The 24,990-nt window shown below is 51.9% G+C and overlaps 1 protein-coding gene across 10 annotated transcripts in view; it reads right to left on the bottom strand.

The window, feature by feature from the left end:
* The window catches only part of PKNOX2 (PBX/knotted 1 homeobox 2), a 303,483-nt gene that overhangs the window by 49,670 nt on the left and 228,823 nt on the right, over nucleotides 1–24,990 (bottom strand). For 9 of the 10 annotated variants that reach the window (XM_067751462.1, XM_067751466.1, XM_067751469.1 and 6 more), the window contains one exon: nucleotides 11,277–11,416. In XM_067751462.1, the coding sequence (XP_067607563.1) occupies nucleotides 11,277–11,416 (140 nt within the window). Of the gene's footprint in view, nucleotides 1–11,276; nucleotides 11,417–20,451; nucleotides 20,472–24,990 lie in introns of those variants that run through there. The other variant, XM_067751470.1, reaches the window with a different exon arrangement.

Genomic DNA, 24,990 nt, shown 5'->3' with positions numbered 1-24,990 from the left:
AGCAGAGATAGGAAAAAGAAAGGATGCCAAAATACAGAGCTTCAACAGATAACAAACTAGGACCTACAGTACAGCATGGGGAACTATACTCAATATTTTGTAATAACCTATAAGGAAAAGAATCTGAAAAAGAATATATAAAACTTATATATATATATAAACATATACATATATAAAAATAAAACTTAATCACTTTGCTGTACACCTGAAACTAACACAACATTGTAAATCAACTATACTTCAATTAAAAAAAAATTTTTTTTTAAATAGCGCTTCAGAGAGGCTATAACGCGAAGAACACAAGAAACACGGAACAGATATGAAGAGAGAAACAGAGCCCCACAGCTGGGGCTGGGGGGTGGCGATGACAGTCACACACATGGGGGGACGTTAGTGTTGAGCTCCCTTTCTGGGTGGTAAACCTTGTGATTCACAGTCACGCCACTCTGTCACTTCTGAGCCTCTCAGCCATCCCTCCCTTTGTGACCTTGGCCAGAACTGCAGACCTCAATTATGGGTCCAGCCAAGTGTGTGGCAGCCTGCCTGGCTGTCCACTGCCTCTCCCTGTGACTGACCTTGGAGCCCCCAGGCCTGTCCTGTACCTCCCTTCACAGCCCAGTGTCAGCGCTCACCACCCCCTGAGGCTAGGCTGCTTCCTCCGATGGCGACGGGGTGGGATGTCAGAGCCTTTGACCCTCCCTAGCTGGGATGAGAGTGGACGGTCCAGAGGAGGGAATGCATAGTAGGAAAGGAACATTTCTGGATGGAGGTTTTTGGTGATGAGGCAGTGGGACCAGAGCCTGGTCAGGGTCAGACCTGTGCAGAGGACATCAGCCACTGGCCAGTGAGGTGGGGGTAAAGGGGGGCAAGCAGTGACCCAACCTGGTCTCCACGGACACACACAGCGGAGGTCTCAAGTTGTCAAAGGCCCACCACCCTGGAAACCCTACCCGGGGGCTGGCATTGTAACCCTTTATTTCTAGTGCCCCAGGTCAGGTCACTGAGATCACAGAATCAGAGACAATACCCTGGAGGCACCTTTCAGGACGACTCCTGCCCCTTTCCTGGGCATCTTTTCATGGCCAGAAGGCCCATTCCAAGTAGTCATTCTGAGAACTACAGTGCAATCTCTCCTTGATGCTGATAAAACAGAGTCAGCATCATCAGAGCACACCACGGTGCTTCACAGTATGGCCTCAGCTTTCTTGTCAGTGTTTCTCCTGGATAGACTCAGTGGAGAACATGGTAGTTGATCAGACAGCAGGTGGCCCCGGGCTCCTGGCACCTTTATCACCCCCTCAAGGATAGACTTTGGAGACAGATAATTAATTGTGTGACTCTGGGGCAAGTTACTGAATTTCTCTGAGCCTCAGTTTCCTCTTTTATAAAATAGGGATAACGCCACCTACCACAGAGGTTATTGTTAAGAATTACATGAAGGAACAAGTAGAGTGTCTGGCACTCAGTAAGCTGTCAATTAACGCTTGTTCCATTTCCCTGGAATGGCACAGGGGCACCTTTTCTTATTCAGGTCAACATGGACGCTATCCACTCCAATAAATGTATAATCCCATCTCTACTGACTCATTTGGCAGGGAAACAAGCCCACATGCCAACTCAAATAGAGGCACAGAAAGAGGAGGAGGAGGGGCAAAGGACAACTTACTGGACCTCGGAACCCCATTTTTGAAACCAAAAAACACTGCCAGTAAGAATTTATTTTTATTTCCCACAGGACAATGATTAAATTCTATTGACTACAGTTGTCTGTGCACAGATCTGTCTTCCTCACTACATGGGGAGCTTCTCTGGTCCACGAACTCGTCTTACCTCTGAATTTCCAGCACAGTGCCTGGCACAGAGCAGAGGATCAATAAATATTTGGAGGATCAATGAATGGGGACAAATGAATGAACGAAGCGAGCACTGACAGCAAGCGGAGATTCTGAGACACAAGCCTAAAGTTCTTTCGGGCCCGGAATCCACTCCCCTGTGGTACCCAGGTCAGCTACAGCCATCTGGCAGCTTCAGCCACAGTTACTACAAAGGGCCCCAGTTCTCCTCTGGGCTCTGCTGGGTGTGTGGGGTGAGGGCTGGCAGGGTCTCAGGGGCAGACGAGTAAGTGTGAAGGAAGCGCTCGGCCAGCCCTCCTCTCCTCCCCTCAAAGGCACCAGATGGAGAGAGCAGAGTGGGGTGGGGGAGACCAAGCCAGCAGCTCCTGGTTGGATGTATTTTTACTTCAGGTGTGACGTTGAAACCATGCGGGTGTATTTTTAGTCCTGCCCAGTGGGCGGTATGTTCGCCTGGGTTGCCTTGGAGAGGACTTCTTCTTGTTGCTAAATTGGAATTGCATCTGCTGGGTTCCTGGGCTCCAACCAGCTCTCCTCCCCCAGGTGGGTGGACAGGTCCATCCCTGGTGAGTGTGGGGCTCAGGGGAGGCCACAGTCTGCTTTGTCTCCATCCCTTCACACACACACACACACACACACGCATGCACACTCACACCCTTCCCTCCTGGCACATTAAAAAAAAGTAATAAATGTGAAATCTCAACAAACTGGTTGTTAAGGCTGGTCTACAAGGGCGAGAATACAAAGAACCTAAAATTTGAGACCTGGTAGGATCTCATCTCCAGCCCCCTCATTTTCTCCCCAGTTTTACTAAGAAATAATTGACATGCATCACTGTATAAGTTTAAGGCATGTAGCATCATATACTATGAAATGATTACCACGATAGGTTCGGCTAACATCCATCCTCTCAGATAAAAGAGAAAAAGGAAAAGAAAATTTTTCTCTTGTGATGAGCACTCTTAGTGTTTACTCTCTTAACTTACCTATATATGACAGAGCAGTGCTAGCTATAGTCGTCATGTTGTACATTACATCCCTAGTACTTCCTGCTTTTATAACTGGAAGTTTGTACCTTTTGACCACCCTCCTCCGTTACCCCCTCCTTCTACCCTTCACCTCTGATAACCACAAATCCAATCTCTTTTGCCCTAAGTTTTTTTTTAGATCCCACATATAAGTGAGATCCTACAGAATTTGCCTTCCTCTATGATGTATTTTACTTAGCATAATGCTTTCAAGGTCCCTCCATGTGAATAATATCCCACTGTATATATAAGCCACAACTTCTTTATCCATTCATCCATCAGTGGACATTTAGGTGGTTTCTGTGCCTTGGCTATTATAAATAATTCTGCTATGAACACGGGGGTGCAGATGTCTTTTCGAGTTAGTGTTTTCATTTCCTTTGGATCCCCAAAGTGGGACTGCTGGATCATAGGATAGTTCTATGTTTAATTTTTTAAGGATCCTCCATACTGGTGGTGGCCGCACCAATATACAATCCCAACAGCAGTGCACAAGAGTTCCCTCTTCTCCACATCTTTACTATCACTTATCTCCTGTCTTTTTCATGATCAGCCTCTTCATTTTAAGGGGAGGTAACTCAGGAAGAGAAAACAGAAGTATCTTTCCTGCAGTTAGGCAGCTCGTGAGAGGCAGTTTCTATCCAAGTCACCAGAGAGCCAGCCAGTCCCCAAAAGAAAGCACTGGGGGAAGGTCTGGTGTGGGAAGGGGAGCTCCATCCATTATGTCATGGCAAAATGACAGTGACACACATCTGGTGGCACTTCGTAACTTACATTTCATGTGCTTATTGCATTGAAACACCCAATATTTTTATTATTCCCATTTTACTGATTAGCAAACTGAGGGGCCATGTGGTTAAAGAATTACATCAGGCTAATAAGTGACTGAGTTGAGATTTCAATCTGGGTATCCAAACTCCAAATTTTGTGTTCTTCCCCCTTTCCCAGGTGCTGTTTTTGAACCATTATTAGAATCACTTCATCCTCCTCTCCCTTTTTTTCTCTACTGGCCTTGAGTCCTATGCGTCCTGGGGTCACAGAACTGAGCTGCCACGTTTACCCTTTGAGCATCAGGACCCGTGCAGCACAAGACGGTCTCTACCTCACCAAACAGGTTTCCAAAAGAACTTGCTCTCATAATAATACTTCTGTGTGTTGGAGAAGGCTTTGACGTTTTTATAGATCTTTCATTTTCTCATCTTATGCCTACCCTGTGGGAAAGTTTATCTAAAGAGGCTACATGAGTTGCTCAGTGGTAGAATCAGAGCTTAGGCTGAAGTCTTAGTCCTATGTTCTTTCCACTTGACCACAAAATGGCCCAGTGCTTGGGAAAATCAGAGAGTGGGGCTTAGAAGGGCTAGACTGGCTTAGTCCAGCCCTGGTGAGAAGCCATGGGCCATGTGAGCCCTCAAAGGCCAAGCTTGCTGGCTCCCCGCCCCTCCCACCTGATGCCCCCCCCCCACCATTCGCACCAGCGGGAGGCCCAATGGCTGGTGTCTTCCCTCTAGTAAGGGGGACCGATCCAATCTAGTACTTGTCGCAGTAACTCCTCACAACTGTGGCCACCATTCACCGTAAGCCTTGTCTGTGCCAAGCACTGTCAGCTGTTAGCATTGGTTATCTCCTTTAATCCTAACATAACCTTGTGAGGATAAAAGTCATTGGGATTCCAGGCTCCTGGATCTCTTATCTGTGTGCCTTGTCTTGGCGGGGTACCTGGACTTCTCAGCTCTGCCTCGGCCAGGTGGTGAGCTGTGGAAGGATCAGGACCCGCTGCCTCTGAACACACCTGCTCTCTGAGCCAGGCAGCCGCAGCCTCTGGGCCTGCCAGCGGCATGTGCAGAGGCTGGGTCCGGGGTGAGGGCCTTCGAGATGCCGGCAGGAAGGGCAGGGAACAGGCTTTGCCTGGTGCCGGGGAAGAATTGAGCACGGGTTGACTTTCAGATTACGGCTCCAGCAGGATCGCTCCCCTGACTGTAGTCAACAGCTACAGTTATGTTTGCTCAGATGTCAGTGAATCCAACTGCTTCCAAACGCAAGGAGTGTCTGCTGGAGCCCCAGCCCATAAAACCCAGCTCAGAATGCAGCCTGGAACATCCGCTCCCAGCACCTAGTCCAGAAGCATCTGGTCCTGACTCTTCTGCTTGGAATGGCTAAACTTCTCCCACACCCTTCTCAGGCCACCTCACCCAGCACGTCCCAGGAATGACCAAGCTCTATCTATGCCAGGGAAGGCACAGGGTTAAGCCCCGGAGTCAGCTCCCTGGAGACAGAACACCCCTTGGTCACAAGGTGGAAGAGTTCCCTCAAAGACAATTCGTTAGGAAGTACCAGTTCCCAGGGTCCTGGCCAGGCAGCTGCTAAAGAGGACAGTCACACAGCAGCCAGCGCCTCTGCCCAGCCCCAAGCCCAGGGGGCTCCCGCCTCCCCATTCACCAGCCCGGCCCCAGGAGAGGCCGCTTGGCTATCATTTCCCTTGGGCTTCACCTCCCTTGGGAAAAGCAGTGCTACTCTCCTACACTGCGCTGTGGGCCAGAGGCCTTGCAGTCAATTCCACATAGAGTTTTTTGAGCCCATTAGATGTGCCAATTTTATATTACAGCTACTTCCTATCCTATCTTCTTGCCACTCCCTGGACTGATTCTTTTTAATTCAGAACCCCTCTTGGAACTTGACACGATGCTTCCGCGTAGCAGAGCTCAGTAAATGTTTAATTGAACCGCGGTGCAGGACCACTCAGCTGGGAGCCCTTTCCTGTCTTGCCTCTTGCTGGATCGCCCCTCAGCATTTACCTTCTTGCCCGACCAACCCCTGTTTCCATTCCCCCAAACATCTCATAGCAGCTAACGGCTGCAGAGTACTCTCCACGTGCCAGCTTCTTTATCCAGCACTTCATGGTATTATCTCATTCATCCTCATGACCAACCTAATGAAGAGATGGCACTATTTTCAGTCCTATTTTACAGATGAGGAAACAGAGGCCCAGAAAGGTTTACTGCCCAGTGGCGGAGCCAGAATGGAAGCCCAGGCGATCGAGGTCCACAGGCCCTATTCTGCAGCCTGAATTTCACCTCCCTGAATGCCCAGATGCCTCACATGCTGAAAAGGCCACGGGGACCATGCTGGCCCCTTTGTTTAAAACACCCCCATCCCATCCCACCCCAGGCAGCAAACACTGATCTCTGTGTTAGACATTATCATATATCATCTCATTTTAGTCTAGCTATGACTATTTCCTTTTTTACAGTTGAGAAAACAGATTCAGAGGGACTAACTTTCCCAAGGCGACCAAGCTGGTTATCACCACATCTATTTTTAGACCTTGTCCCACAGCTCAGTACAGCTGCTCTATGGCCTTTGTCCCTCTAGCTATTGGACCATTAGGATCGAGCCCGAACTTCAGTGACCTTTAGAGAGATAGTCTCAAGGGAGCGATCTGAACATTGCCCACTGCCCCGTTCTGATCTTTCCCTAAACAAGTGTGGATTCTAGAGGGATCCGGTCTGAATGCAACAGGGGCAAATGTATTATAAACAAGGCCTTAGCAATGTGTACTGCTTTCGTTGAACTAGAAGTGGACTGCAGCTTGAACTGTCTAGGGCTGGGTGCCACATGGGCAGAAGCTCTGAGTGTGGTTTACAGAGAGATGAGACTGACAGGAAGAACTACAAACACTACACGGAAAGGCCGAGACTCTGACAGCTGAGAAACTAAAGACTGGTTTGATGTGGGGTTTCTGGAGCTGCTGGGAAGGAACTCATTAACGGATGAAACAGGAAAGCCTTGGAATCTACCTGGAGAACGTGGAGGCGTCTGCTTTGCTCAAGCAGATGTTAAGAGTTGGACGGCACTGGGTAGAATCTAGGAAGGAGAAACTTCACTGCCTTGGGGTTCGGGTGAGAAATCACAATTGCAAACACTTACATAGCGCTTATTCTGGGCCAGCCTCTAAGCATTAATTCGTTACGTGGGAACATTTCAAATTTAGAAGCGGGGAGTGGGCCAGACAGGTCAGTGAGGGCCAACGCGTGTAGGATCGTGGCTAATGCTATGAGTTAAAGCATTCCACAAAGTCGGCTGTAAAGGTGCTGGTCAAACTGGGCACCTGTAACTCGGCTACCTGCAGGCGTTTGTGCTTGAGGCTGGAGAGAGCCGACTGTGTGCATCTCTTCCCACCTCTGTTCAGCAGCGCACTGGTAGCTTGAAACGGGCCATGGTGGATGCAGTTACACCACGGAAATCGACAGGTGCTACGTGAGGGCTCTCCCCTCCCCGCTCCCCCCGGAGCCCGTTAGCCAGCACACCAGCCTGGAACCATGGAATATGGACGGGTCCTGCCTCGCCTACTTAAGGAATCCGCTCAACAGGCCCTGCTTTAGTACATGCTCGTCCAAGCTGCTGGGTCTAAGGTATTGTGTAAGGCGCTGGGGATCAATCAATGAAAACGCATAGACCCTGACTTCATGGAGGTAACGATCTAGTGGTGGAAACAGAACTAATATTAACACAATCGGTTCAGTTGTGAGTTAACGCCACAAAGGAGAGACACAGGGTCCTGCAGTCACCTCACCCTCCGCGCCTGATTCGCAGCTCAATTCTCTGGCATTTTTCCTGGAGAAGCAAAGCACAGCTGTCCCCACCCTTCTCTCGCTGTTCCTGCCTCCAGGCCAGCACTTCCTGTCACTAACAGGTAACTTCTGCAGTGCCCGGCGGGCCATTTCCTGGGTCCCCAGACAGTATTTCAGCCTCAGGGGCGGAACCCAGCATGCGCAGAGCCGTCTCAGCAGAGCCCCCTCCTCCCCCACTGCACCTGGCCAGGCCCAGCTCCTGCCACTGTTCTGCTCCCCAGGACATCACGGTTTCCATGGGAACCTACTCACTTCAAAGGGGAATGGCAGAGACTGGAGGGGAGGAGGGACAGTGAAAGCTGGATCAACCTCACCCTCTTGGCCCCGTCTCTGTGCTGCTGGCAACCTAACCTCCAAGCTCCCCGCCACCTAACACTGTCCAGCCCGCAGCCCACCGGTGGAGAGGTGGGGAGGTGTGGTCCAAGCTAAATTTTAACTTCTTGGGGGGAAAACCCCAGGGGTGAGGTGCACCTGCGTTAGGAGAGATCTGAGCTGGGTCCAAGCCTGCGGTCCCCGCTCCATGGGGCCTCCCCTCGGCAGACCCCCTCAGCATTGCTCCTGGGCCACAAACACAATTACCCGCGATGTGCATCCAATCATGGGGTCTGCTCGGATTAGACTGCAATCATTAATCTGAGCGGGAGCTCCCGGCTGCCTTGCTGATTAGCCCAGATGATGCTCTGGTATGATCCAATTAAAGACAGACTCTGCCTCCCTTCCCCCCTCCCCCCCCCCCACACGCAGAGTTTCCACATCAGAAAGAACCAATACATTTCATCAACACATCCTCCTACACAAATAAAACCTCAGGGCACCAGGAGGCTCCCTCCCTCTTGTCGCACTGCCCGATGTCGCCCTGCGGGCCTGGCCAGGGAGGGGTCTCCCCCACCTTCGTTCTTCGAAGTAGTTCAGGGAGGGGCCTCGGCGGGGACACCCAAAAGTCAGCGCGGGCACTAATCTCCATGGAGAGGGGATGCTTACATTTATGGACATGAAATGCCGACTCCCTGAGGTGCTTTGAACAGCCAGGCCGCCCCAGGCGGGCAGATCTAATTAGAATTACCCGACCCTATGGGAGGTGGAGTGTCTCCCCTCAGCCCGCAAGGGCGGTGGAGAGGGCGGCTGGCACTAATGGGAGAGGGGTGGTCATGGGAGACACCCTGGGGGCCCTGGGGCAAGCAGGGCTGCAGAAGAAAGAACTGGGCAAGGGTGCTGATGTCCCTCTGCTCCGTCGTCCTGAGATGCCGGGCAGCCTTGTTTGGCTGGACTGTTGGTGGTACCCAGCCTGGGATTTCTTCTTCATGGTCAGACCGCTGCAGAGATAATTTGCTCAAATGCCATGGGCTGTGAGGTGACAGCCCCGTGGGAGAGGGTGAATCTCAGATGTGGAGGTGAGGCATGTTGGTTGAGGGAAGATCTGGGCCTTTGTACTTCAGGTGACATCATGGTGGACAGCTCCCCTGGGGACGCGGCCCACCTCCAGGCTGGGCCTGGGTGGGGTCTGAGCCTGGGGTCTTGGGAAGGGCTATGGAGCACGTGGAGCCCATTGGCAGGAACAAGGGAACCGTCTGCTTTGTGCCAGACATGGAGTCAGGTGCTGACATGGGCTGTCTCGTCATTCTTGCCGAACCACTGATTAGGTTCTGTCCTGAAACCAACGCTCAGAGAGACGAGTACAAGGAGGAGGTAGGGCTCAAGCCTAGGTTTCCAGAAACTTTATGTTAGGCCCCTAATTTGGGGTCTTTCTAGACTAAGATCTGTGCTCACTACAGGTCCCTGCCCCTGGGGGTCCGAGAAGGTGTCAGGAATCCGTCTCCAGTGCGAATATGAATCACCTGGGATCTTCTCAAAGTGCAGATCAGGAATCCTCAGGTCGAGTGGGGCCTGAGATTCTGCGTCTCCAATGAGCTCCCAGGTGACGCGATGCTTCTGGCCCATGGACCACACTTGGAGCAGCAGGGATTTAAAGGGGGTGTGATGACTGTACCCAAAGTCATCAGACCACGGGGCAGTTTTCAGAGGCCAGGCCACTCTCGCTCCCTGCTTCTGTTCCGCCACCAGGCACAAGGTGAGGCTACAGGCCCTGTGCAGCCTCATCTTCCCACGCCCAGCTGCTCTGGCCACTGGCCGTCCTGGGAACACACCAGGCTCTCCTCTGCCGGAAGTTCCTGACCCCCCATTTCTCCTCCTGCTGAGCTCTCTTACTCAGCCTTGAAGATCAGACTCTACTGCTTCCCCCGTGAAGGTTGCTCTGTCAAAGCTCTGACCACTCTATGTTGGTTTCTTGTTTGCATTATGTCTCCATCCCTGGAGAGGCAGGGAACAGCCCATGCATAACCTTTATGATTTACCTCTTTCCCCTGGTGCCCAGCACAACGCCTCCACGTGGTAATAGCAAGGGTTCAAGGCAAGTGTGAAGGGAGGACAGGAGTGTAAGTCCCATGCTGGGGGCAGGGGAACTGGGGTCCTCCTCAGGGTCTCTGACAGGTCCTGTGACCAGATCCTGGCATTCTTTGGGGCCCAAGGCAGAGGTCTCTATCCACAGGAGCTGGGCCTGGCCTGTGCGCCGGGCAGGCTGGGGCCCGGGAGCTGTGTTATCCAGGCCTTGTGTCAGGATCTAGGGATCAGGGCCCACCGCTTTGGACTCCCAACTGTTGGCATTAGAGGCATTCAGCTCATCTGAGTAACTAAAAATAATGCCAGTGATAATGATCATAACGGCAATAATTACCACCATTGCCATAAAGCCACTGTCATGGGCGGGGCTGGGTGGGCCAGTCCACGTGTGACTGGAGTTAGCGCCCGCTGTGGCGCACGCTTAGCCAGGGGTCGGCCCCACTGCTGATGCACGCGAATGTATGTGCTCACACGAGCGAATGTGAGCAAGGGTCCAGCCTCAACACTGAGTGCTGACTTGGGCATCTTTTCTTAGTGATGTGGGCTCCCCATGGACAAAGGATGACTGAAATCCCTGCTGGGACCTCACTCAGGTCTGCCCTCAGAGGACCGCATCTTCACCTCAACAACGTACACAGCACAGACCGGAATTTCCCTGAGCCCTTCCCACCCTCTGCTACATTCAGGGCCCAGCCCTGGGTACAAGGGGCTGAGGCAGAGTAAAACGAGGCAAGCCACCTGCTCTCAGCAAACCGCCCATCTCGGGGAGGGTGCCAGAGCCTACACAGTCGTGTACAACCTCTATTGCTAAACACCAAAGGCTACCATGAATCACAGTGTGGGCCAAGCCCCAGCCGCATTAGAGTCGCCTGGAATGCTTGTTAGACATTCACACCCTCCTCCTACATCTTGACCTACTGATTCAGCATTTCTGAGCACGGAGTCCAGATACATGTGTTCTGACGAGCGCTCCCGGTGGTTTCCAGGCGTACTAAAGCTTTGCTCACAACCGAGTCCTGGATGGCGAGTGCTGGAATGAAGGCAACGACGGGGCACGTGGGCCAGGACAGTCCCGAGGCAGCTGCCCGTTTACTGAGTGGAGGGCTCTGATGCTCGTCAGGGCTCATCTCCCCAGCTGGGCTGAGGAAGAGGCCCTCCTGGAAGACACAGCCCAGGCCTCATCTCCCTCCCTGGACAATTCCTGCATGGCCAGCTGAGGGCTCTCTGGAGTGACTTCAGAGAGAAGGGACCTGGCCCTGGCTACTGGCTTCCATGAGCCCACCTGCTGGCCTGCACTCACATCTCTCATGGCTGAGCTGGGCCTGAGGCCACTTGGGGGCTCCTGCGCATGGCCCGGCTGAAGTGTCTCCTACCTGTACACAGCTCGCTTGTCAGCCTCCAGCTGGGCCTGGGGGTCGATGGGGGCACTGGGCACAGGTGTGCTGGCAGCAGCCGAGGGTGCGGCGATGTGGACAGCCTGGGCCTTAGAGGGGGCCTGAGCGGTCGCCGTCATCTGCAGAGACAGAGAGGAGGCGTGGGTTAGTAGGGCCAGGACCACTGGTTCCCCGGCTGGAACTGTGAGGTCCACCTCGTCCTGTGGGGTGTGTGTGTGGATAAAAGAATGTGTACGAGAGAAATGTGAGGGTATAACGAGCGTCCATTTGTACATATGCTGCAGTGGGAAGAAAGCTGGTGTTTCCTCAAACGAGAAGATTCTGGGGAACGATTTAGGACCATCCAAAATCAGGTGGTGTGGAAGTGAGCTCACTTTAAAAGCGACGTAGAGGGGCTAGGGGCCTAGATGGGGAGGGTGGGAGGGAGGCTCAAGAGGGAGGGGATATGGGGATATGTGTGTACATTCAGCTGGTTCACTTTGTTGTACAGCAGAAACTAACACAACATTGTAAAGAAATTATACTCCAATAAAGATGTAAAAAATTAAATAAAAGTGATGGTTCTTAATGCAAATTAAGGTGGTGGCCTCTGGCCAGAAGCAGAAAAAGACAGAATGATGAACGCTTTAAATCGTGCTTATGAGTCACTTGGGCTGTACTGGGCAGTGTTAGGTTTGATTTGATGACTTTGGAGAGCAGGAAAAAAATAGCTGAGTCAGTTCTCAACTGGTCAGAGGTTTATCCCATTTAACACAAGCCAGAGGTAACTTTTAATGGTTTTGACTGACAGTTGAGTGTTCTGCAAATTTGGTTTACCTGGGCACTTGAAGATAAGCAGGTTGTAGTGGACGATGAACAGATTTCTGTTCTTAGCCATAACAAATATTTAGCGTAGTGGTTCTCCTCCTATGTTACATGTTTTTGAAGGTGCCCCTGGGTTCCCAAGTTTGTGCCAATCAGAGCACCTTTTAAAAATATATTCTATATTGGACTTTCCATATAAGATTTCATTTAAAGAAATGGTTAAATGGCTTTTAAATTTTGGGTAACCATCATAACAGAACTTAATGCTTTTATATTTTATTTTCCTTAAATGGATCCCTGAAATGTCACGTGTGGTGACATGCCTCAACTATTGCTTTCCTCCAACCGGCCCACAGAGCCTGACAGCTCTCACCCACTGTGTTCTTGGACTTGACGCCCTTGTCTGCCTCCCGAGCTAATACCTTTTTCACACCTTCATCCCCGGCACCCAACTGACACAGACTGGATGCTTAGTGTTTGCTTAGAAAATGAATGAGGGAATAAACAAGTGAACACACCTTGAAAGAATCGTATACTTCACAGCTGGAAAGTTTATCATATGATCTAGGTCCCTGCTTTCTGGAAGAAAGAGTACTGTACTTCCACGGATACAAGCACAAAACACTTGCTGTCTCATTTTCTTCATTAGATCTCTGTTCACGTGCCACATCTTCACAGTAAACTAGAGTCCCTCTGCCCCTGCTATCCCCTTACTCTGCCTTATTTCACAGCCCTTATTAATGACTATATATTTCATAGCCCTTATCATGACCAGATACTATATATCTACTTGCTAAGTTATTTTCTCTCCCACCTCCAACTCAAATGTAAGCTTAAAGAGGGCTGGTTAACAGTTGTGTTCCGAGGGTCTAGAATAGCCTGGCACTAGTCAATGCTCAACAAATATTTGTTAAGTGAATGAATTAATGAGTGATGGGTGGTAAATAAAATTGAGACTATAAAAGAAATATACTGTATCCCCATCATTTTTTGTTAGGAAGAAATATCCTTGTCACTGTTAGCTGAGCTGGGGGAACTTTCCCAAACTCAGTGCTAGACAGAGCATCATGGTACCTTGAGGCCAGCAGGGTACCATGCTTGACTCTTACTGTCTCCTGTTAATAGCTTTTTGACTTTGAGCAAATCCCTCAACTTTCCTAAGTTCCTCCTTTTCATCAGTAAGCAAACTGGTGTCCTTTTAGGATTCATGAGTATTAAAGAGGTGCTATAAGGAAGAAAGTAGAAACAAATGCTATTCTAATTTTCAAAATACAGAAATAAGGTGGAATCAGACAGACTAAGTATACTTCTAACCTTCACATTGATCTGGGCTAGTTTCTTTCATTCACCAATGCAACTGATTAGCTTTCCCAATACTTCTCAAGTCGCCACCATGTACTAGGCACTGGGGTGACTAGGATGAATGCCTGCTATAATGGAGCTCAGTTCTGGGTTTAACATGATCACCGAGCTGGCAGATCAGGAAAATGGTAGACATTTTCATTCACATGGTGTAAATGACCTCAGCAAGGTACCTCCCATGATATCCTCGTGGAAAACATGGAGCGACGTGGTCTGGTGGACAATTGTGTGGATTAGGAAGCTACACCCAAAGGATGACAATTAAAGGAGAGATGTCAGAGGGAAGAGGGCTTCTAGGAGATGCCACATGCTTTCTCCTCAACTCTCTCCTTCAATATTTTTATCAGTGATTTAGAGGATGTCTGAAGAAACGCTCAACAAACTTATGGGTGACGTGAAACCGGGATCCGAACGATCTTTACAGATTTTGGCAACGTGCTAAGTCTAATAAGATTAATTCTCATCTAATAAGTTGGAATTTAACACTTCCAACACTTCAGCCAAAAAAAAAAAAAATCGATAATATAAGTGCAGAACAGGAGAGACATCGTTTAGCAGCACCTTTCAGTTGACGGAAGGCTCAGTATGTCCACAGTGTACTGCGTCTGTCAAACAAACAAACAAAAACCCCAAACTGATCCTCTGTGAGGACCCATCAGCAGAGGCACAGCTCACACAAAGCTTCCAGCCCCACCTACTAAGCTGAGACAGGGGCAGGGAAGTACACTCAGAGGAGAGTGGACCAGGCTGCTCAAGGGATTCTGAGGAATATTTGCAGGAATCTGCAATGTTAAGGAAGATTTGGGGGATGGGAGGGAGATGGAGGGACGTGAGAGCCCCCTTTGAATATCTGAATGAGGGATTAGATTGTGTCAGTTCTGTTCTGTATGCCCTGAAGCGTCAAACTACAACCGATGCATTACGGCTGTAAAATGCAAAGACACATTTGGGCTCAACCCCAATAGTAAGTTTCCAAGCCTCTGAGCTCTCCAAGGCTGGGCTGGGCTGCCTCCCGGAAGTGGTGAGTTTTCACTGGTGCAGGGGCCAAGCAGAGACTCCCGCGGAGGCGATGGACGCTCTCTACCTGGGTGGGCTGGCGTAGGTGACATCTGAAGTCCCTTCTAACAGTGACAGGCTCGGACGCCGTGAGGGTGCTTTCATGACCACTGCCCACGCCCAGGGTTGGCGTGGGGCTCAGATTAGATGACGTACGGTGTGTAAAAGTGCTTTGGAAACTCTATAAAGTTTTCCCCATATGGAGGGGTGATTGTAGTTCTTCAACTCCAGCACGTGCATCTTTCATAAAGCAATGCACGGCTACGTGCACGGCTCGTTTAAGCGTAAAATACAGGGTAGGCTGGTGTGCTCTGCTCTGCTCAGTCCACTAAGGGTGAATTTCCTCGTGTCCTTGAAGGAATTCACAAGGGGTTTCTATGCAGATGAGCTTCTAGGAGTGGGAGGACTGAGGGGAGGGGCTCCTTTTCCTCTCACCTCTCCTTTCTAGACAGGACTTTGGGGGAAGGTGTGGCCAAAAGCCCAGCTGGGGCCCAGAGGAAAGTGTAAAGTCTGTCATACAGAGGGAAGTAAGTCAGAAAGAGAAAGACAAATACCGTATGCTAACACATATATATGGAATCTAAGAAAAAAAAAAAGGTCATGAAGAACCTAGGGGTAAGATGGGAATAAAGACACAGACCTACTAGAGAATGGACTTGAGGATATGGGGAGGTGGAAGGGTAAGCTGTGACAAAGTGAGAGAGTGGCATGGACATATATACACTACCAAATGTAAAATAGATAGCTAGTGGGAGGTAGCCGCATAGCACAGGGAGATCAGCTGGGTGCTTTGTGACTGCCTGGAGGGGTGGGATAGGGAGGGTGGGAGGGAGGGAGACACAAGAGGGAAGAGACATGGGAACATATGTATAACTGATTCACTTTGTTATAAAGCAGAAACTAACACACCATTGTAAAGCAATTATACTCCAATAAAGATGTAAAAAAAAAAAAAAGCGGTCACTTGTCAGCATCCCAAGCGCCGGCCCCAGCTGAGAGGCTGTTACTGGGGCTCAGAGAGCCGGGACGGGGGAGAAGAGAGCAGAGCTGGCCTGAGGAGGACGATGGTTCAAATTTATTTAGCTCCTGGGGGCCAGTTCAGCAAACTCTGCATTTCCTCCAGGTTGGGAGAATGTTTATCTTCAAATAGATTTCTTCTTCTAGCCAGAGACACCCATTTCTCAAGAACTGGAGCTCAGAGGGAGAGGCCCGCAGCTGTCCCAGGGCCCAGGAGCAGGGGGATGAGGGTGTCGGGTGGTGAGGTTTTGGGGGAAGGTTCTAGGCCTAAAGAACAGAAGCGGGGGGAGAGGCTGGACAGATGGAGGGCGGAGATCCCTTGCTCTGGCCTATGAAAGCCAACTGGTAAATTGTCAGGAATTTTGCAAGCCGGTTGATATCATATCGGTAGCCTGAAGCTGACCATGGTGGGAGTAATTACACCACAGAAACTGGCAAAGGCTGCAAATCAATCCTCTTTCTAACCCCCAACCAGAGAGCTGGTTGTTAAACATTTATCAGCACACCACTAGTGTCAGAGTTTCTCTCCAGGTAACTTTCTCCTATTCTCCTCGATCTGGCATATGAAGAAACTACACTCTATGAGGCCACTTGGTGTGCCCACAGCTGGTCTCAGACCCGGAGCCTTCCTCCAAGGACGGCACTGGACATCCTACCCAGGCAGGCTGTGAGGCTTGATTAAGAGAATAGGATAACGACTAGCAGGTGGGGAAGGATGGCAGCATTCCCCAGGAGGGCCTGCCCGCTGGGAGCTGCGGTACTGGGTCCAGAACCTACACAGGGTCCTTGCCGTCCTCCTGCCTCCCATAGATGCTCTAGCCACTGGACTCTTCTCTATCATCCAGCTGGAACCAGCCCTGCATTAAGCTGGGAGCAAAAGGGCCCTGTCCAGATTCTCAGTTTGTGACACCTTGAGATGAAAGTTCCTGATGCCCTGCAGGGGCTGAGAGATCCAGCCTCTCCGACAGTCTAGTCTGGCCATGAAAATGAGCAGCGGATGCTGTGTGGTGTGGTTTACAAGGTGCTCACCTGCCTACCTAGTCGCCCTCACTGACACTGAAACGCCCCACTGATACTTTCCTTCCTGCTAAGGCTCGCCCTTTCCCAGTTGTAGGGGAGAGTGGCACGTTGTGTTCCAACAAGCTAATGAAGTCTCTCCCTGGGGGCTCACGTCCAACAGGGATCTCGTGCAATGGGTTGGTGGCACTCCCATTTTACATATGAGAAAACAGAAGCCACTGCAGCAGAGAAATTGCTGGAGACCACAGACAGTTTCTGCCGAGGCTGAGACAGGAACCAAGGGCTTTCTGACTAAATCACACTGCGGGAGTGATCGTATTTAATTACTTTTCTTTGAAGAGGAGAATAGGAAGACTTTTCCCCTGGGTGGAAAGGGGCAGAAGGGGAAGGGCACTAGCGTCAGATGGAGTGTCACTCCCCAGCATCAGGCTCTGGGTCTCCCTCGAGCCCACCCATCCTGTCGCCAGCCCCCATCTCTCCAGCCCCCAAAAGACCTCACAGATCAACTCCCCAAACACTGGTCGTGCCAGAAACGGTGCTTCCGGTGGAACCCAAGTAGGAAGCGCAGGGTGGTTTGTTAATTGACGGTGGCTCAGTGCAACTGTGTTCGCCTCCCTGACCGTGCAGGGCTTCAAGCTTCAGGGCGCACAGACCTGCAGCGGCCGCCTTCCGCCAGCTGCCACGGAGAGCTCCTCCCTTCTGCTCCTGGGAGGTGGGAGCAGGTGGCTCAGATGGGGGATACTGCCAGGGTCTTTCTAGCACCCCAGGGAGGGAGTGTGCACGAGACATTGGCATCAGATAAAACGGATTCCCGCCTTTGCCACTCGCTTAGCCGACCTTGGACATGTACCCTTGCCTCTCCGGGTTTCAGTTTACTCATCTCTGAGATGGCACTGACGCTCCCGACCTCTCACCACTGTCGTGAGGTTGGCTGCCTCCCTCAGTGGATGTGGCTGAGCATCAGCTACGGGTCAGGGCCCTCTGCTCTGGGCTTCCAGGCCCCGAGGACACCGTTCAGCCACGTCTGCCCACTTGCCTCTCCCTCCACTAGATTGGGGCATCCTGGAGGGCAGGGACCACATCTGTTGTAGCCCCAGCTGCAGCCCCAGAGTCTGAGACAGAGTGTCCACAGCACCTACGGGATGCAGGGATGACTGGTGTGGAGTGGGTGGGCCTTCCCATCCATTGATACCTTTTCAGCTGCACATGGACCCTCTTGACCCCGAATGCCTCAGGCCACAACAGAGACGTCACAGTCCCCGACCACATATTTATTGGGAGTGGTGGGCATCCAGCCCAGAGCTGGTCAATCTTTCTGATCCAGGGTCCTCATCTACACATCGGGAGTAGTCATAGCTAAGGTGCAGGGTAGTCAGCCTTAAATGAGATAATGTATGCAAAGCAGCGGGCCTTCATAGGTTCTCAGCGCGGTGGTTACCGTTAACATAATCCCTGCAGCCAGCAGCCTGCGGCCCACACTCCAGTTGGCCACTTTTGCTTCCGCTACCTGTGCTGCCCTGGGAGTCCTGACCCTGCTGAAGGAACCCTCTCTCCCATAAGCACCCAGAGAAGTGGGCGAGGCGTGGGCCCCGGCATAGGGAGAGGGGCCGTGGTATCGTGGAAGGAGACGTTACCCATCGCTAGCGATGTCACCTTGGACTAATGGCTCAGTTCCTCTGAGCCTCAGTTTCCCTCTCAGGTAAACATGGAGCTAATAGTACCTCTCGCCAGGCCTACAGTGACCATATGTGAGGGTACATTATTGCGCACCCCGGAGGCTCAGTGAATCTCGGTGTCTAAGCATTTTTAATGCTTCTTTTTGCTAGCCTTGTCCTCTGAATCCAAACCCCACTGCCTGTCCACACCCGGCCCTAGACACCCTGGCACCTACACCTCCCATGTCCCCCTGCGTACACCTGTCCCCCTGCAGCAGCCCTGCTCTTTACGACGCGTACATCCATGCACCTCCCACAGGTCCTTTCTGCAAACCCTGGGCAACCTAGGTCTGCACCTTGCCGGCATGACTCAGCACAGACACCCCTCCTAAGGGGACACCCCTCTTCTGACCTGGCAGGGTGCGGGTTGCCCATCCCCAGAGCTGGCCCACCAGGCCAGGGAAGCCTTGTGTTCTGAGAACATGGGGGGCTGCACAGGCCCAGCCCACTAGGGGCCGCTGAGGCTCCAACAGGGCAGGGCTGGGCTGGGCTGAGCTGGGCTGGGCCTGCCAGGGGGGCTGACGCTCCCTGAAGGGCCAGGGCAAGCCAGTAGAGCCAGATCTGGTTTCCTCGCAACCAGGAGAGAGTCCAAGGACCTGGGATGAGGTCAGGGCTTGAAGCCATTTAGTAAATATCAGGTTTGGCCTGAACAGGTGGGGGGCACAACAGATGGTTTTTGGGGGAGGGCACAGCCCACAGGGCGCCCCAGGCCAGGACCTGCTAACGGACTCAGCCTTGTCTCCGGTACAGCACCCCACCCCTTGCCCGCACCCCAGCAGACCCTCCTGCGTGTGGGTGCCTGAACCCACCCGATGCTTTACATCTTTATGCCTTTGCATCTGGGGCTGCCTCAGCAGGACCTGTCCACGCCTCCCCACCCTGCCCCCCCCAACCCCCCATCACATGCAATCCTACCCCTCTTTCAAGACTCAGCTGGAGGCAGCATCAGCTCTCCCAGGAAGCCTTTCCCAGTCCTCCACACCTCCTGCCCAGGTAGCCTGGACCCCCGCCTTATCTGCCTGTGCGTCAAACCTTAAACCCCATAACACTTCGGGCCCCCATTTGTCTGTCTCCCTGAGTGGACTGGATTCCCAGCTCCCATCATCATGCCTGGCTCCCATGGGGTCCCAGCATGTTTGTTAAATGACTGAATGACCGACTGGTTGAGGAAATGAGAGAGTGATGTGTTAAAAGGCTCAGGGATCCAGAGGAGTCAACCATGGCTCCTCCAAATACCCCCCAACCCAGTCAGCCCAGGGACAGGAAGGGCCGGAGGCAGAGAAGGGCAGCCCGATTTCGCTGGAAGAGCCTCCTGGAACAGCAGGCCTGGGTCACCTACATTCTCATCCCAGGACCGACCAGATAGAACAAACCACAGGAAAGTTACTTCGTGGTATAAAATGGGGGTCTTAAGCAATCAATTAACTTAAAAGGGTTTGTAGGCAGTGGTTTACAAAATGAGGCTTGAAAGTGTTTGCCGCCGTGCCTGCACTTCTGCAGGTTGCTGACCCGTGGCTAAAGGGACGAAGGCTGTGGACTTTCACCTCCCAGCTTCGTGCACTTTCCTGGGCACGGTCTTTCCCATCCATCTCTGGAGGACCCCTCGCTTGTATAATAGTCCCACACCAGTGAGTTCCAGTATGTTTGTGTATGTGTGTAAGGGAGTGTGTTTACAGCTAGAAACACATACTTGATATGCCTATTGTGTTCCCAATACAAAGGAGAGTAATTAAAGTTCAATCCAATCTTCGCTACTGGAGACGTACAGAAGATAGAGTGAAAAAATCAATGTCAGGGTCATGGGTGAAAGAAAGCTGGAAAACACCATTGGACTTTTCACACCCACACTCGCAACAACCCGGTGAGGCAGGGAGGGCAGAAGTTATTCCCACTTTACCGATGCAGAATGGCCCCAAATAAGCTCCACTAGGGCGGGAACTATTAATTCTGTGTCCCCGGCACGTGGCACAGGGTCTGCAAGACCCACAGAAAGCACCTGATGTTTATGAAACGGCTGAGTGAGTGAAAGAAATAGTGCTGTAATTACTTGTCCACATTTGTATAATTCATCAGCAGTGCAGTGGGTTCCTGAATTTCTACCGCACTGAGTTGACTCAGCCCACGCTTCCTCCTCCAAACCACAGACTCCAAAGACAACACGCAACGAGGGCCGCGCTCACCCATCCCCCTCCCGCCGGGCTACGCAGGCACCGGAGCTCCTAGCAGATCAACGGGAAAGGGGGGCAAAGCAGGTTCCAGCTCCTCAGGCCCGCTGCTGATGGATCACCTGTTCCTGATTTATTTTAAGCTTTGTCTACTCGGGCCATTAACTATTTTTGTAGCTGTTTAAAGCACTCATTCTGCTTGGAAGCAAGAGGATAGACAAAATGTCTGTGTTTTTTGGGTAAATATAAGAATTCAGGTAGGAAGTTCATCAAATAAAAACCCTAAACAAGGCCATGAGAGAGAGTGTTTCTTCCAGCAAAGTCCTGTTCCTAGCCCACTGTCTCCTAAATGAGGCATAAGGCCCCACAGTCAGACCCAAAGGCTATTTTTGCCTTTGCCACGCTGAAGAATCCAGGTCTGGTGCGAGCTGGAGTTGAGGGACACGTCCAGTTTAAAGACATGGGTGGCCCAAGCAGGCCAGAGAGAGAGGTCACTGTGCACAGAGAGAAGAAAGGCCCAGCAGAAGATAAAAAAGAAAGAGAAGAGTCCGTTTTGATGAGTCAAAGTGAGGGAAGCCAGGTCACCCATAGCGTCCCTGGGGTGTTGGCCCCAGGGGCAGAGGGAGCCGTCAATCACAGCCACAGAAAAGGCTTAGGGGGACTCTCAAAGCTGTGGAATTAACTCTATTGCTGCAGAGCCAATGTGTCTCACCAGCAGCTGAACAGGAGGCCCTTCGAGGCAGGGGGCTCCAGCCCTTAAAGGGATGAGAGGAATGTAAAGTGTGAAAACATCTGAACCCGCTTCTGCCCGGCCCAGCTGCATGGCCTGGAAAGGGGGGCGGGATTCACAGCCAGGGGCCCCAGCCCCCTCCCTCCCCCTCCCCCTCCGGTTAATGAAACCAGCATGGGGATCCTAATAACTGATCAAAGCCCATCCAGCTTCCCCAGATGTCTGCTCCCCTGGCTCCGTGCAGAGGGGGAATGATGCCGGGACAGGGAGGGAAAGAAGGTACTCAGAGGGCAAGAGAGACGGGTCTGACCTCCCCCGACACGGCTGGCCCAGCCTTAGCCTTCCTGGTACAAGATGGGTATCTCCAAGCACAGCGTCCTGCGCTCCTGAACGCCGTTCTCCTGGCTCTGAGGGTTGCAGAAGGATGCAGGGGGACAGAGGGTCCCAAGCAAGTGCTTGACTTCCTTCTGAAATGAGCTTCCCATACTGGTCCTGGACTGAGAGTTTTGCCTTTCTTGCCTCCCTCTGGTCAATAACGAGGCTGCATCCTTGGTGAATTACCAGAACCCTTTTAATATCACCCATCGTGACGTCATGCTACATAAGCACCCAGCTACTTGCGTAGCAGTCGGTTCCTAATCCAAACTGTGAACTGAGTGCCCACATTCATACGGGGCTGTGCCTAGTGGCTCAGGCTGGATCCCACTAGGATTTCTGCTTTCTAGTCAAATGCTCACGCGGCCCACATGCTGGGGACACGCAGACAGAGGAGCACTGAATACATACACATATAGACCAGATAAAATGTTTGTCTTGCCTATAAGCCCAGGGCAAAGGTATTTGTGGAACAGCAGGTACGTGTCTGTGTTTGCGGAAGAGCGTGGGGACGTTGCTGATAGCAGGAGTTTGTGCGTGTTGTATGGACGGGGGTGTTTAAGGTGAGGGTAGGGAAGCTGCTGCCTCCTCCAGTAAACCTAACAGTTTCCTAAAACTGCTGGTGGAGCTACAGAGGGAGAACTCTGCCTTGGTGGGTGGTGTTGCCCATGGAGTGTTACAGGAAATGGGAGAACCTGAATGACATTTCAGAGGTGGAGAGAGTGCATGGATGACGTGAGAGGGTGGTGGTGTTACCACGAAAATTCTGAGAGGGAGACTGGAGTGGTACTTGCCGGGAGAGGGGGACAATAGCAGAGGATCCCATCAGGATCAGGGGAGGTGCTGGGGTGGTGAGAGGAGGGATTGGGAAAATCCAGGTGACAGCTGGCCAGGCTGAGGCAGAGATGCAAAGGAACGGAAGAGTGATGTAGGCACTGAATGGAGGGACCACATGCCTAGCTCATATCCAGGTCTCCCTGGAGACAATGTTTTCATTAAACTATCATCGTAGAATTCCCACAGTCCCCATGACTTGCTCTACCTCTTGGGGCATAAAGTGAGGGTCTGGATCAAGGACTCAGGTGCATCATGCCGGAATTGAGGTACAGGAGGTGGACAGCAGAGGGCGCTGTGACTCCGACAGTATTTAACAGGGAGCCACCAGAAGGAGGAAGCAGGCCACAGGAAGGGTTCCAGTGGGTTGTTGCTTTTGTATTTTCTAAACTTACGATCTGCCTTTAGTGTACAATAAACACAGAGCGACATCCTTACAAGTAATCATGGAGTGTCCCCAGGACGGACTGGAACAGAACTGAGGGGCCAGAAGCTGCTTAGCTGTCATACCACTTGCCTTGTGCCCAAATAGCATGGGGCCATAACCATTAATGCTTCTGGACTAAAATGGGAAGAAGAAAAAGCCTCCCTCATTTTTAATAACTTTATTCCCCAAACTTCAAAAATGAAATTGCCAAGTTAAGAACTTGCCTTGAAAAAAAATTCTAATTTATTATAAAGAAGGTCCGGGGCTTGGGAATTTTTTAATGCAGATTCCTAATTTTCCAAAGTGAGATTCTCCTGTGCATTTGAATAGATTATGCTCGGTATTGCTAGCCCTTAGCACAACGGGAACATTATTAAAATGACTGCATGGGTCTCAGAGGAAGGGCCCTGCTTCTCCCTTCCTTTTTCATTTTGGGGACTTTGTAGCAGAGACTGTCCATTTCTACCTGTGGCAGAAACTGGGTTTCTGAGGAGGTGATAAAGAGATGTGCTCAGGGGCTTCCCTGGTGGCGCAGTGGTTGGGAGTCCGCCTGCTGATGCAGGGGACACGGGTTCATGCCCCGGCCCGGGAAGATCCCACATGCCGTGGAGCAGCTGGGCCCGTGAGCCATGGCCGCTGAGCCTGCGCGTCCGGAGCCTGTGCTCCACAACGGGAGAGGCCACAACAGTGAGAGGCCCGCGTATCGAAAAAAAAAAAAAAGAGATGTGCTCAGCAGTCCAGGCCTTGAGAAAGCAAGTCATACTGAGTCCAAAAGTAATGAGATTAGACCTGAAGGAATGAACAGGAAGTGGGGGATCCCCTCCAGAGAGCCCCGTTTAGGAAGTGATTCCCCTGTGTGCCTGGCCCACACTCCTACTGGGCCTGGCTTTCCTGAGAACACTGAGTGTCAAAAAGCGGCTGATTCGCCAGGGTGATGAGCTTCGCCTGAGAAGCGGGGCTCAGCCTCTGACAGCACAAAGGGAAGAAGGCAGGAGGAAGAACAAGTTCCCCAGCAGAAAATGCATGGAAGACATTCCCATGTGGCAGCCACTCCTAGAAGCCCCGAAGAGTGGAGAGAAGGGCGCCCCGAAAGCCAGCTGGCCTCCAAGTCTAGCACTCTGGAGAGAACAGCCCTTCCCCGTGAGTCAGAAGACTTTGTCCTGCAGACCTCACCCATGTCCTCCACCCCGCCCATTCCATCCATGCCCTAAGTTCTCCCCATGATCCCCCATCCTGGTCAGTTTCCTTGGGAACCAGTTTGGCTCAGGGAAGGCCCATGGGAATCTAGCCACAGCCTAGTGGCCTAGCTGAGGCCATAAAGACCCCAGGCCTTGGCCTGGTCACTTTCCCATGGACACTGAGACTTCATTCCTGGACCGCTGGGGTTACAGGGAGATGTGTGGCTTCCCCGGAACAAATTATTCCTTGGCCGTATATGTGAGTATTTTCGATGGTGAGGTTCTGGTGGCTCCTCAGAGAAGAGAGCCTTGGGACAGCCCCTGTGTTGGGCTTCTGCTCTGAGGCCTTGGATGGGGGACTGGAGCCTTCCTTCCTCCCCCAAAAGGCTAGAGCACCTCAGTGGTGGCTTCCGGGGGGCTGAGCGCCTTAGGGCTGCAATCTCACCCCCCCACCTCCCTCGGAAGCTGGGATGGATGAATCCTCAGCTGTATGCTGAGAGTTCAATTAGGTTTCTCTATTTCACTGCACCCGGGTCAGCACTTTTGGACAACACAGGCCCTCGCTGCAGCTCTCCTGCTAATGCCCACCAAACCCAAACTTCTCCCAGGAAGGCAAGACAGGGGGTGGGGCCGGAGGCAGAGAGGCAGCCGCCACCAGCTGTGCCAATCCAGTGCTCTCTGACCTCCTGGCCCTACCCTGGTCTGTCCCTGAGCCTTGGGGATGGGAGTGTGGGCCTCGGCACCTACCACCTGTTAAACACAGGCAGTGTCACGGTTGCCATACCCCAGTCCCACTGTGGAGCTCGGAGACCAGCATCCAGCTACAAAAGAACTGGAGCTGATGTTCCTGCCTCTTCATCAATACCCCAGGTTCCCCAGCACTGCCTAAGCAGACAGCAGATGGGTCTGGTCTACTGAGGAAGGATGGTGCTTGTTCCCCATTATGGCCCTTACGTTCCTAGGTCTCCACTGGTCCAGGCCGACTTGGTTCTGACCACAGAGGGAAAGGT

Source organism: Pseudorca crassidens, chromosome 9 (genome assembly GCF_039906515.1).
Source record: "Pseudorca crassidens isolate mPseCra1 chromosome 9, mPseCra1.hap1, whole genome shotgun sequence".
Taxonomy (NCBI): Eukaryota; Metazoa; Chordata; class Mammalia; order Artiodactyla; family Delphinidae; genus Pseudorca; species Pseudorca crassidens.
This window is presented reverse-complemented; position numbering and strand designations above follow the sequence as displayed.